Source organism: Camarhynchus parvulus, chromosome 7, assembly GCF_901933205.1.
Source record: "Camarhynchus parvulus chromosome 7, STF_HiC, whole genome shotgun sequence".
Taxonomy (NCBI): Eukaryota; Metazoa; Chordata; class Aves; order Passeriformes; family Thraupidae; genus Camarhynchus; species Camarhynchus parvulus.
In genome coordinates, this window is record NC_044577.1 from 28,446,791 (window position 1) to 28,460,367 (window position 13,577).

Sequence of the window (13,577 nt, forward strand, 5' to 3'; positions counted from 1 at the left end):
CCAAAGTGGTCCCAGTCCAGGACCCGCTTCCCACACACAGGAAGGGACAATAAATACTGGGAAGATGGAGGAAGGAGCAGGGAAAGGGTGCTGCAATGCTGAGAGGTGAGGCTGGGAGCAGCCAGGGGCCGCCACGAGTCCCTGGGGGCCAAGCCATGCTGCTCAGTGACGCAGGTGGGCTTTGGTCCAGGTGTCTTGACCAGAGCCTCACTCCAGCAATGTACTCAAGAGCTCCCCAGGGAACTATTCCCTGTGCTTAACATCAGGCACATGCCAAAGAGCTTTGCTGGCTGGCAGTCGCTCCAGGGATGATGACCAGCCTGGGAATTGAGCAACTGCTCAAGGGCACTGTGGGGATGAGAAGGATAAGGAGTCCTCTTGGATGCAGGAAAATCATCAAATTGCCAAGTGGTAGGTTCCATTTGGTGACATGCAGACACAAGGCTCAGTGGATTCTTCCCTCCATGTAGACCAGCAAAATGTAACCCCATCCCAAGGGAAAACAGAAGGTAGCCCAAGCCTGACACCCAGGCTGGATGCAGGGCATGATGTCATGGCAGCGGGAAGCATGGATGCTCTCGTGGCTCCTACCCTTCAGCAAGGGGCAGCGAGACTTGTGAAGGGATGGAGAAAAAGGCAAACAGGCACAAAATAAATAAAGCAGCTTAAAGAGAAATGAATCCCCAGAAGAGACAAGGGCCCCCACCTCCCTTCCCCCATCTGCTGCCAAAGGATGATGATCTAAATCACATTTCCTAGATGACACCGTGCCGATCTGCCCCGGAAGCAGCGGTGGCAGCTCAGGATGGCGCCGGCCCTGCTTCTTCCAGGGGATGAGCCAGGTCTTTCCCCTGGCACTGGCAGTCACCACTGACAAGCAGAGGAGCAGCACTGCCCGGGGGCAGCTGGAACAGACGTCCTGCCCGACAACCACCACTGTGCCACTCCTCTGCAGCCGCACGCTTCCTTTCCGAGAACGGAGGAAGGGACTTAACCACTTCCAGTGCCTCCCTGCACATGTTTCAGGGAGGCTGAAAAATAGACACCTTCTTTCAGATGTGGGCAGCAGTGGGAATAGGTGCTGGAGAAGGGCAGGCCTGGGGTGTCACCTTCTGAGCTGTCACTGAGGGCTCAGAGGGAGTCGTGGTCAGGTCACATCCTACCTCGATGCATACGGGCATGGGGTGGTGAGCGAGGCAGTGCAGAAGACTGAGAGGACAGAAATCTGTGCCCCAAACCCACCTGCCCACACAAAGACACAGATTACCCAGCACAAAGCCACCATATATCAACTGTCTTGGCACATCCATGTGACCACCAACTTCAGTCTTAACCCAGCATGTGACACAGCTTATCCAACACCCTACAATCTCCAGGTGTACCAGCACTTTGCAGGACAGGATGATGAGGATCTCTGACTGCATGCTGGGGACTGTCCTCAGAGGCCACAAAATTGCTGTTATTCCCACTCCCCAGTTTAAAAGCCTCCTGGTTCATTTAGCTTTCTTCATGCATCATGTTTGCTACCTGTTCCTAAGAAGAGACCATCTTCATGATTTTCTGCATTCCCTGATTATGTTTCCCTCCTAAGAAACATCCTTTCAAAGGGCCTTTATCTGCAGGGTTGGCTGACGGTCTAATACTGCATCCCCATTCTGCATTTGCTGAAAGAGCTGATAATGTCCTAAAAAGAATTAACATTTAGATGTTAGTCCTGTAACCAAATCTGAATCAAACAATGATGACTGTTCAAATGTCTAAAGCTACTCAGGGGTATTTTCATTTAAGCCCTACCAAGCTTGTACCAGGGATGAGGAGGTTTCTAAAGATGCCTTTGTGAGTACCAGCCACTGAAACCCTTCTCCTTGTCCCTCCAGACACAGATACAATTATACCCAGCTCCAGCACAAAGATAAAGACTGAATTACAAGAGCAGCATTATGCTCCACAATCAGGGTCCTTGATTCCAATTGACAAGGAGCTCAAATCATGCGCAGTTGGTCTGTGGATGCTTCCACTCCTGGAAATCATTCCCATCACCAGAGAGAAAGGAGTTCAATAGACAGGGTTACCTTTTGCATTTCCTCCCCAAATTGCTAAATTATCTTGTCAGTCTGGGAGATCTAACAAGTAATGCAGGGTCAAACCTGGCCAACACTTGTCTGGGATATTTCTTTGCAGAAGGTTTAACTACCAGCTGCTACAGTTTCCCTGATAGGAAAGTGTTTTCTTACCTAGATGTAGCAGGACAGTTATTCAGAGATGCAGTGAAACCCTTCTCATTTTTTAAAAAAGTGGTATCTTTATCTACCATTCTGGGTGATCCCAGAAGATAGGGTGGAGATATATTGAGATCCCTTGGGAAATGTCTTCAGATCTCTTACAGACCTGCCTTTTGCTTTTATAGAGCACTCAAAACCAAAGCCAAATGAAAAACCCCTAAAATATCCAAACTCCCACATCAACCCCCCAATTTATGCATACTCCAGAAAGTGCTGTCCTCCCCCCAAAACAGATCCTGACACCCTGGGTGGGTGGGCAGCAGAACCCTCCTCCTAGGCTATCAGAGAAGGTATCTTCTGGGCAATGTATTGAAGCCAAACTTAGTGTGATTCATCCCAGCTTCAGCAAAGTTCACCAGAGCGTGACGCTTCACATCAGTCCTCAGGGCTTAAGAGATTTTCCACAAGAGGAAGGGTGTTAACACCAGCATCCTAACAAGCAGTGACGTGAATAATTGTGCTCCATAGATCTAAATTCCTCTTGTCACTCCAGATGCAGAAATGCCCTTTAGCGTGCTCTTTAAGGAAAAAGAGAGCCCACCTTTGCTACCAGTAACCAAAGAAGCCTGTCCATCAGTCCAAAATGCCTGCACAGGGTTTCTTCTATGCTCTGGAGATTTCACAGGAATCTAAGGGTGGTTCTAGTAGCAGAAATTACCACAGTGTGGGCCTGGTTATAGAGGCAAGAGGTCAGACTGATCCTGAAACAGCCTTCAAAACCTCTGCCATCACAGCCTGCTGAAAAATGCTGAGAAAAACGCCCTAAACGCGTGTGTGCAACTCGATGTCTTCTGAGAAATGCAGCCTGGGCTGTACCCCTGGGACAACAGCTAACCCTGCTGACTTAACCCTTTGTGCACAGTCTGCATGCCTTTCTATCAACCACTTAAAATTCCTCCTCACTCCTTTCCCACTGACTTTATCTCAGAGTTAAAAAGAAAATGTTATTTTCTCCCAAACTTCAGTGGCAAGAGCCTTGTTGCCATCAAAGCGCTGTGTAAAAGGTCCCTCAAACATCTCCGTGTTTGCCTTGGCAAAAGAACTGCAAAGGTCATGGCACTTCCAGAGGACTTTTTCCAAGCACCAGATTGGAAGCCCAAGATGGGGTGTCCACAGTGCAAGGCAAAGGGAAGGACCTGCAGCATTTGGTCACAGTGCAAGCGACACGATCACCCTCAGCCAGAGCACAGCCAGAACGCTGCACAGCTCCATGGCCATGCAAAGAGTGACAAGGCACATGGAGTTTGTTTTTCCCAGTGGAGAGTCAATCCCCCAAGGTCAAGGTGCTTGCACAAGGTATTCAAACAGCTGGACAGAGAACAACTGGGTTTGCCCTCAGCATTTCTGCTGTGCTCCCTCTCTTCCCCCAGCAGAGCAGGACAGTGCAGAGGGCTGCACTTCTCCTGCAGATGCAGTGGCAGAGCCCTGCCAAGCAGGGGTGTCTGAAACAACCCTTCTGTCTGGACACAAAAGCTTCTGGAGACCAGCTCTGAGCTAGTGGTATGTTTAAATAAACCCAACCTGGGCTTCCTCTGTGACTCCTAGCTTTGCAGCTAATAGTTTCCAGGCTTTTTTATCTACCACCTCAACAGCCAGATGCTCTTTTTCTACCCCTCTAAGTGATTCTCCTGTAATGACAACTCCAGGAGTTGGGGTTTTAGGGAAAGACAGCCAAATCTTAGGAGGCTCTTGACACAGATCCTGACTTTTGGCAGCAGTGCTCCCTCGCCCACAGCTGAGATGCTGACTGCAGCTCGGGAGATGCTTAAGTAACCAACTGCAAACCTATTTATCAAATGACTCCAAGTCAAGGGCACAGCAGATGCAAAAACAGATATAACCCTCCTCAACAGCCCTGCTTGCACAGAGGACAGGCAACTGGAACTAATTCCATCCAAAGCCACAGAGGGATGGGGGAAGCAGCACAGGAGCAGCAACAGTCTGTAGGTTATTACACCCTGTTTATGCATTTTGGGCACTTTTTAAATGATATTTTTATATCTCATGCATTTCATACTGGTTTCTGAAAGGATGAAGCTCCTGAGGCAGCTTTGTTTGTTCTCACACATTAAAACAAATTAGCCTGGAAGGCAGAGACCTCCAAGACAGCTGGTTCCTACAGGTTTTGTGAAGGCCAGCACTTTAGTAGAGAAGGCTCCAGTGAGTGCCCAGCTTAGGGAGCTGCTGCACAGACCAAGGAGGCTCTCCATGGCTCAGTCCATGCCCTGGCCCTGGGACCTGCACACCCTCAGCACCCACAGAGCCCAAGATAAGCCACAGCACACACCAATGCCACACATCCTGGGGCAAGCAGAAGAGAACAAACCACAGGCTCTTGAGCCTAGTGAGCAGAAACCTTGCATCATTTTACCTTCCTACAGCTGATCCCTGCGCTCAGCCTGGCTCTGCCTGTCCCTTCTCCAAGTCTTCATGACCATGAGTGGCCATCACCCTGTCCAGCACTCAGATGGGACAAAAACAAATTAACAGCAAATAAGGGATATAACCAAAATCCTAAAATCCGTATTATGTACCTCACAGTACTCAGATCCTACAAGAGGTTCTCATTTTATATAGGAGCTGGTTCCTTCCCCCTTTTTCCCCTGTTCTCTCCAGATCACTTCAGTAAACCAGGTCTGACAGCAGCATTTCGACAGCACAGGCAACAGCCACACTAACAGCTTGGAGGAGCTGAAGTTTACAGAGCTTCCTTTACTCAAGGGAACTGCATTTTTCTAAGATTATATTATTTCTTGGGCTGGTTGCTCAGTAATGCAACATCATTTCCCTTTTGGGTGGGAAAATTCTCTCCTTGTCCTCAGATGTGAATGATTTCAGCCTGAAAGGATGAACGCAGACTCTGCATGAACTGTGCCCCTTGCTGAAGCAGCAGGACGTTATATATGTAACAGCTGGGCATTAAAAAATATATGGTGATGGGTGCACACACATCAGCTGCATGTATGCAGAAAATGGTGAGAAAGAAGAGGTGCCAGATGTGACAAAACCATTTCCTCCTGAGAGGCACCCACAGACTTCATTCTTTCACCACGCCTGTGCTTGTAGCCCTCTTGCATCTCCTCTGGATGAATATCCCAGCAAATGAACCTTTCATATTTACAGAAACAGCAAATTACAATGCAAATGTTGAAAAAACTGCTCAAAGAAATAAAAATTTGAATTTGTAATCAGGTCTGCTGCCACTGAAAATTGGATTCTGCCTTCTGTGTTCAGCCATTCAGGAAAGAGAAAAAGCCTATTGTATGACCTACATCTTCAATTGAATGTAAATAACAGGGCCTGTGGTTGGGGTATTCAGGCCTCATGACAAGCTACGGACTATGGATTTTGCATTGAGCATTTTCAAGGGAATATTCTGAACTACCAACCTTTGATTCACTCGGAGCACCTCCTGACACTGCAGCTGGTCAAACTGCCCCAGTGCTGCTTTGCACCATTTCAACAGCAGAGAGGCACCACAGCAGGTGCCAGGATCTGGCCCTGCCTCTTTCCAGAGGAGCTCTGTGCACATCTGAGAGGACAAGCCCAGGTTTCAGCAGGGCTGTTTGTCTGCCTAGAAATATCCTGACAGCCCCAGACTCCTCAGCCCTCCATACCAGAGAAACCCTTTTGACACTATGTGAGGAAGGAAAGCCAGAATCCAGAGAGTTTACACTGACTATCTACAATCTATCCAGGTCCAGACTGTTTCTCTGGGGATATTTCAGGGGCTGCAGCCCTGCCTGGAGCACCCCAGGTGGCTGGAATGGCGCAGAGAGAGGCAGAAAGTATTTCTGTGCTGCAAAAAGTCAGCAAGCTCAGCCACAGCTGAACCTTGCCACTCTGTAGCTATCCTTATTTTGGAAATGGCACACTGCTCCCATGGATGGGGAACCCACAGTGCCAGCCAGGAGGTTCCTCTGGCAGCAGCTCCAGAAGTGCTGTGGACGTTGGTGGTGCCTTAATCTCTACATCACAGCACTGAAACCCTACCGCTGTACTGACAGGTTTTATTGGCTTGATTAGCTTGTTATTTGAAATAGTTCTGTATTCTGCTGGGGTTATTTTGTTAGCATGGATGAATGCTTCATTTAAACCAACACAACCAGGCTGACGCTACAAAGTTTCATGTTTTACATTTTGGGTGAACAGCTACGTTCAGCAGCATCCATTCATTTTCACTATGAGCACCAAAACTAACAGCCTTTTTAACCTGGCATCATAACCCCTCTGTTAAATGAGCAAAATCCTCTGCCACCTCTGAGGGATGTGATGGTGATGGAGTCAGTCTCAGCAGCTGTGACATGCTCCCTGCAGATGAGCAGGATGGGGAGAATGGAGGGAAGGTGGAGCACACACAACAGCCTGAGAGTTCACCCATGGAGAGTTTCTGACTGGCAGCCCAAAAATTGGTATCTGTAAGAGCAGGTGAAGGAAACAAGCTGCCCCAGAAACTCCACACTCCTCTAAACAGATCAGTATCTGCAACTTCTGATACTGAAAAGAATATTTGCTAAGGAATGCTCCCCCACACCAGCAAGGCTGGCACCAGCCCCTGCAAACGTGGCAGCAACAGCCCATCTCCCTCGTCCCCCCAGCCATGAGAAAAACATGAAGGAAGTTAAATTATCCCTCTGAACTGGTGGTGGTGCTGGAGCAGAACATGCTGCCAACACCTGCTGAATGGGCACAGGCTGCCACTGGTGGTTTGGGGCTGGGAAATGAGACTCTGGGGGAGCCCAGCAATGGGCAGCTCTCCCCTTGCCCCTGCTCACATCTCAATATCCATCACTGTGTGCTGCCTGCCAGCCAGGTCACACAGCTATCCCTCAGACTACTCATTTAGCACTCAAATATCACATCAAGTGCTTCCACAAATTGATGCAAACCCAGCTGCTCAGTGGACACCCCCTGCTACCTTCTCGGGTTTGCTTGAGATGGGGAACAGGCAGGAAAGCTGTTCTCCAATCTTCCTTCGTTTCTGAAATGCATTTTCTTCCTTCTCTTTTCTTTTTTGCTTTACATTATGCACCCCAAAGGAGCAGAGCTAAATCCATACAATCCCGGGGAGTTCATGTTCACAGCCCACCAACCAAATCCACTTAGAGCTCACGGAGGAGCAGCAAAGATGCCCGAGACAGGAAAACCCTGCAGCCTTTTGATAGCAATGCCGAGGCACAGGAGGCAATTCTTCCTTGTCCCTGCACCACAGGGGGAGGAAGCATCCTTCCTGTACCACCCACATTCACCTGAAACTGCATCATAGCTAGAGAAGAGCATCTTTCACCTCTCTGCATCAGTGCGCCTGCACAGAGAGCTGGGCTCTGCCCCCAGGAGCCACAAAATACATACTGCAAAATGTGAGGCAGGTTTGGAGGCAACACCATACCTCTGTGCAAACAAACATCCTCAGCATCTTCTTCCCTCGCTCCTAACTTTGCTTCTTCCTCGCACAGAAAGTTTCAGGCAGAAAGTTAAAAATATACATAAATAAATACAGACTGTTTACCCCTTCTAAGAGTTTTGGAAAGTTTCTCCCAGCAGCCAGCCTAAATCTCTGCTGCAACTAAAGCTGGTTCCTTCTCAGGCAATTTCACACCTCATTGCCAGGGCTCCCACGAGGGAAGCCGCACAGAAAGGTGGCACCTGCCATGGGAGAGAGGGAGCAGGGACAGAAGGACAGACATAGATGGCAGAAAAGCAGATCAGCTTCTCAGGGAAAGCCCATTGCCAGCGGCTCCGTGCTGTGCTGGGCACCGTGGCAGGGCACCTGTGTGGGCAGGAATAGCAGGAAAAGGGACATGGCAGGAACAGGGAGACTCCAGCCACAGTGACTTCGTCAGGGGCTCAGTGTTACCTCTGCTGTCCTGTGGTGTCACAGGGATTATTCCCATTTCACAGATGGGAAACCTGAAATACCGAGACCTGCAGGAGGACAGAGCTTGTAACCAAACCCTGACCTGACCCAGGCTGGTGGCAGACAGTGCCCTTCAGCTCACTCAGTGCCCATGTGAAGTAGTGCCAGAAGAGATTTCATGGAGGGATTTGATAACGCTTTAACTTTACTGTCACCAGCTTTCTTGCTTCCTACTTCACCTATTTTTTTTTTCTTGTGTTACTCTCCTTGGGTTCAGACCGTATTATAAACACAGGCTAAAGCCATCTGTTCTCATCTCTCAGCAGACAAGGCCACAGAGGGTCTGGCAGGGAGGGTGGCAGATGCGGGCTGAGGCACAAGCTGGCCAGGAAGGCAAGAGGCTGCGAGGGCAGCCCTGCTCCCTTGCCCCACGCTTTGTGAGAGACTCAAAAGCCCCATTTCTACACCCACTGCCTCACCATCTGCTCACTAAGCCCTGCCTGAAAAAGGGCTTTTGCCACCCAGCCCCAGACTGTTGCAAAGGGAGATGTCATCTTCATTTCCTGGTAGTGCCAGGGGGATGGGTTCACAAGAAATGGCACCCCGGCTTCAAGCAAGTGTTTTCAAAGGTGGGAAATGCCTCCGAGGGGCAGGAGCAGTGGTGACACAAACAGGGATTGCTCAGGAGTCTGCAGCTCAACCTGAGGGTGATTCAGGAGATCCCCAGCCTGCTCCTGTAGCACCAGACAGTTCCCGTGACTGACAGGCGTGGAGCTGGCGCTAGCAGCGAGTGAATCGCAGCTGTCAGGGGCCAGGGTAATTCACGATGCCGTTTGGTGGGGAGAGAGCTACTGCTGGGCTATTTCTCACTCCTTCTGGCTGTGGCTGACATAATTCACAAGCACCTGTGGCTGCTGAGCCCCGGCTGCACGCAGCAAAGCCTGCACCCTGAGCCGGCCAGCCAGGCACTGCTGGGCTGACAAATGGCTTTTCCAGCATGTGGACAGATAGTCCGAGCTTTTCAGACTCCTAACAAAGGAAATGCATTCCTCTACTGACTCTCAGGAGTCATCAAGGTCACAGGAAAAGATGCCAGACTGAAAGCTGAGATGAAATTAAATATTTTTTTTCTGTCCACTGAGGAATCTGTGCAGCTTTCAACAAATAATAGGTGAGCAGTTTGCTGGCAAGTTGCAGATTTTATCTTCACAAGGTTGGTAGTAGGTAGGATAGCATTATTCTCTCCCAGTTTGGAGGGCAAACCGATACTCAGAGTGGCACAAAGAAGTAGCTGAGCTGGGAACAGACCCAAATCTCCTTCATTTCCATGCAGTATCCTAGTCACAAAGCTGCTCTCACAAGCACTGCTAGGTTAGGAGCTTTCTAATCCACTGCAGGCTACATTCCAGCTGATATCCCTAGCTATACATTGGTCTAGTCTGGATACGTCCTACAAAGGTACGCCTTGGGTTTGTGAAGAAATGAAAAGGTTATAAATGTACTTTGTCACATTTCCTGAAATTTTACAGCTCCATGCAACTAAACTTAACCCTAAGTTCCAAAGCACAATATTCTCTCCACATCAGAAATTAAAAGATAAAATTTGACAGTCCAGCTCAGGCAGGCAATGAATCCTAAAACCCACTTAAAACCTACACAGGATTAATTTGACATATTGGATTCCTTATACCACCTGCAGACACTCAGTGCTTTCCAAACCCATTGAGAATTAGTCATCCTTAGAGCTATGTGCCTTCTTTGGTGAGTAAGTGAGCCAGTTTAGTGAATGACACTTGAAACATCCCTGCTTGTTCTGGGAAAAATAAGATTTATCCTGTGCTGAAACCAAATTCAGCACAATCCGTAAAGCACGAAACTAGGCATTGCTTGTGATAATAGCACTGTAGATGGGGCATAAAAGGAAAAATTTGACTCTATACGTGACTAATCTGACAGTCTGTAGGCGACTAGAAAAAGAGGGTATTTACAGAGAGCTGCTAGCATCTGTCCCCACACCTGATAGGGGTCAGGACCTAAGGAGAGATGAGAGCATTGCTGGAGACAACAGGAGGCAACCCAGACCCTGCAGACCACCTACAGGAGCCCCCCGTTCCCCACCTGGATGGGTAGACACATGTGGACAGCACTCCTGGTGCCCCCCAAAACCTTTCTCAAGTTCCTCGGTGAAGTTTCCACCGCTCGCCTTCCAGGCAGTCCGCACAGCCACGACGTGTTTACACTTTCCCACCCACCATTCCCATCCCAAACCTTCACCCACTAAAGAAGCTGTAGCACGATAAGCTGGGCAAGGTTAAAAAGGAAAAGGAACTGGGGGGGTAGTGTTACACTTCCCAGCTGAGCCAGCTCCGGTGATGTCGGGATGCTCAGCAGCCACAGCCGCGGTGCCGTGGGGACAGCGCGGGGTCCCACGCCACGAGAGACCCGCACCATGCGGACCCCCGCGCTCTCCGGCCGCTGCCGGGACGAAATCCCGTCCTTCCCCTTCTCCCCATCCCCATCGCGGGGCACTCACCCGGGCTGCCGGCGGGAAGCGAGGAAGGGCGGCCGAGACGGTTTCGGGACGGAGGAGGAGGAGGGGGAGGTGGAGGAAGACGCCGCGGGGAAGCGAGGGGCAGCGAGCCGGCCGGCGGGACCGGGACCAGCCCCAAGCCCAGCAGCAGCAGCAGGGTGCAGGCTGCCGGCATGGCGCTGGGGGTGGATGGAAGGGGAGCCGGGGGGGGCAGGGGGGTGGCTGTTCACATACCCGGAGCGGGGCAATGAATAACCACGTAAATAGCGATTTTTAATGAATACCCCGTGCCCCCCCCTCGGGGCGGCGCCTTAAAAGTGCGGGGTGCCCATAGCGGAGGGGGTGAGGGGGGGGCCCGGCCAGCAGCAGCAGCAGCCTGCGGCCAAGTGCCGGCGCCCGAAAGTAAAAGGGCAGGCGGCGGAGGCTCCTCCTCGAGCCTGACATCACCCAGCCGCGGCTCGGCTCGGCTCGGCACGGCCCGACTCCCCACGGCCCCCCCCACCCCGGCCCGGCCCGGCCCCCAGCGGCCGCCCCCTCCCGCCCCGCGCAGCCGTCGGGCCGCCCGCTCCCTCGCCCGGCTGGCTGCGGCACCACCGGGACTATTAGCAATAGTAATAATAATAATAATAATAACGTTCCTTTTTACTTCTACTTTATTTTTCCTGCTGCATCTCCCAGCCGCGCCGGGCGAGCGTGACCCCCTGCCCGCCGCCGCGGCCGTCGCGGAGCTGCCCCGGTTCGGTTCCGCGGGTAAACGCCCCGGTTCGGTTCCACGGTTAAATGCCCCGGTTCGGCTCCGCGTTAAACGCGGGCAGCGCGCAGGGCCCGCACCGGCGGGCACGGTACGGCCGGGTCACCCCCCTCTCGCACTGCACAGCCCCGAACTTAAATCCCATCGAAATCGAGTCCTTGACAAATAACTTCATCTTTTCTCTTGGTTATAAAGCTGACTCCCTTTTGAACGCCAGCAGCAGTGTTTGAGGGTGCAGTTTCTGGCAGCGGTGAATTTCCCAGGCCGGGCTGTACGGGAGGCAAAGGATTTCCCTTCATTGTTCTGAAATTCCCCTTCATAATTTCATGCTCCTAGCTCTGGGAGGGAGCACGCCGCAGAGCAGTGGGCTGGGCTTTGCCGGGGCTGCTGGCATCCCGATGTGCCAGGTTTAGGGTCCCCCTGAGCTCTCCCTCTCCAGGGAGCACAAACCCGTCCTGGCCCACCACTCCCCTCGAGTCGCTCCTGGGCCCTGCGCTTTCCCTCGAGCTGCTTCAAACCAGACTTGCTTTCCTCAAGCCAAGCAGAACCCGACCTTCCGAAGGGGACGGTGGCTGGTGACAACTCACCGCGTCCGGACGGCTGCAGCACCGAGCAAACCCGGGTCCGGTCCACAGCCCCCCGCTGCCTGCTTTGCTCTTCACCAAAAGCAGAAGTCGGAGGCCGACGCACACAAACTCTCCTGGAAGCCTCTTTCCACCCAAAAGGTGGCACTGATGAGCCCACACCAGCACGCCAAGGGCCTTGGCTTTACCCCACAGGGCTCTCCTCTGGCCCTGGGCTTGTCTCTCCACATGCGAATGCTTTTTCCCTCACCTTCCCACACCACGTCACCATGAAGCACGCTCAGAAATCCTCGTTCTGGTACGTGAATAGTCATGGATGAATGCCCTGGGAAAGGCCACCTCTGAGGCATCCCTCTATCAATCCATGCTCTAGTCTACTCCCTACAGCTTTTGCCATCTTCTTGCTTCAAATTTGCCTAAGGAACAAGTCAAGCTGGTCAGTTTTGGACGTGAAGGACAAACCAATCATGATTATGCTTTAGTCATGCAAGTAAGCACCCCAATCCTGGCAAATGGAGTGATCCAGAAGCCACAGGCAACACGAATCTACAGAGGACATTTTTAGGCCTCTTCATTCTGTGTCCAGGTATTTGCACATTCTGTATGGAATAGTTGTGCAAAAACAAAGCTTCTGTCTTGATAAGACAGAGAGACCAATACACAGCTAAAGCTCATGGGAAGAGCTGTGAAGTATTTTTGATAGTTTGGGAGATGGCACAGATAGTGCAATGCAGCAGCTCAAACACTTGGGGATATCTTTCTACATGAAATACAGGACTCCATGCTACCAATTCCTAAGATAGTAAGTAATAAATATGATTCTTTAGAAAGATTTGTTAGTCTCTGGAAAGAAACACCTTCCAACCAGCAAATCCAACACTTTTAACTGTGCAATACACATAAGACAGCCAGGCCACAGAAACCTCTCTGAGGCCAAGGATGCATCCTCAGGGCTGCAGGGGCCAAATGAAAGCCAAACATTAAATGGATGCTCTCCGTCCACTCACTCTCATGCATGAGGGCCCTAATACGAAGTCTAGAGCTCACCCCCTTTCCCCTGCCTTTTCCTAGAGACTTCCCTAACGTCTAAGCCACACAGCAGCTCCCCGCTCTTACTGCATCCTCCCAAGCTGTAAATCCAACAAGAAGGAAGCACAGTATCAAATGCTTTTCCCAAAAGGGTCTCAATAAATTCTTCCTACTGTTTCACTCAGCAGGCCCATGGAGAGCCATAGCAGACACAGGCAAATGCAAACCAAACACTTCTGCAGGGGCAGCCCATGTGGAATGGTATGGAATGGCTCTGTGCCCCCATAGCAGGCCCACCCTGCAGTGCCACCAGCTAGGAAAGCAGGGAAGCCTGAATTAACCCCCTCTGGCTGTGGGGGAAGGGGGTAGCTGATGTCCTCCCAAAATCTGCCATTAAACCTGCCTGACCTGCTGCATTTCTGAAGCAGACAGGGCACTTGTGACCACAACGGGGTGACCATGAGGGGCGTGTGCCCGAGTGCAGAGCCAGCAGCAGGAAACGCTGGCCAGAGGGCCCCATGTGCCCTTGGATGAGCCACATCCT

At 51.2% G+C, this 13,577-nt stretch overlaps 1 protein-coding gene across 1 annotated transcript in view; it reads right to left on the reverse strand.

Annotated features, from left to right (window-relative positions):
- Positions 1-11,119, reverse strand: part of HEG1 (heart development protein with EGF like domains 1) — a 51,457-nt gene extending 40,338 nt beyond the window's left edge. The window contains 1 exon segment of the mRNA XM_030952374.1: positions 10,673-11,119. Within this exon segment, the coding sequence (XP_030808234.1) occupies positions 10,673-10,844 (172 nt within the window). The 5' untranslated portion in view covers positions 10,845-11,119.
- Positions 11,120-13,577: the final 2,458 nt, after the last annotated feature.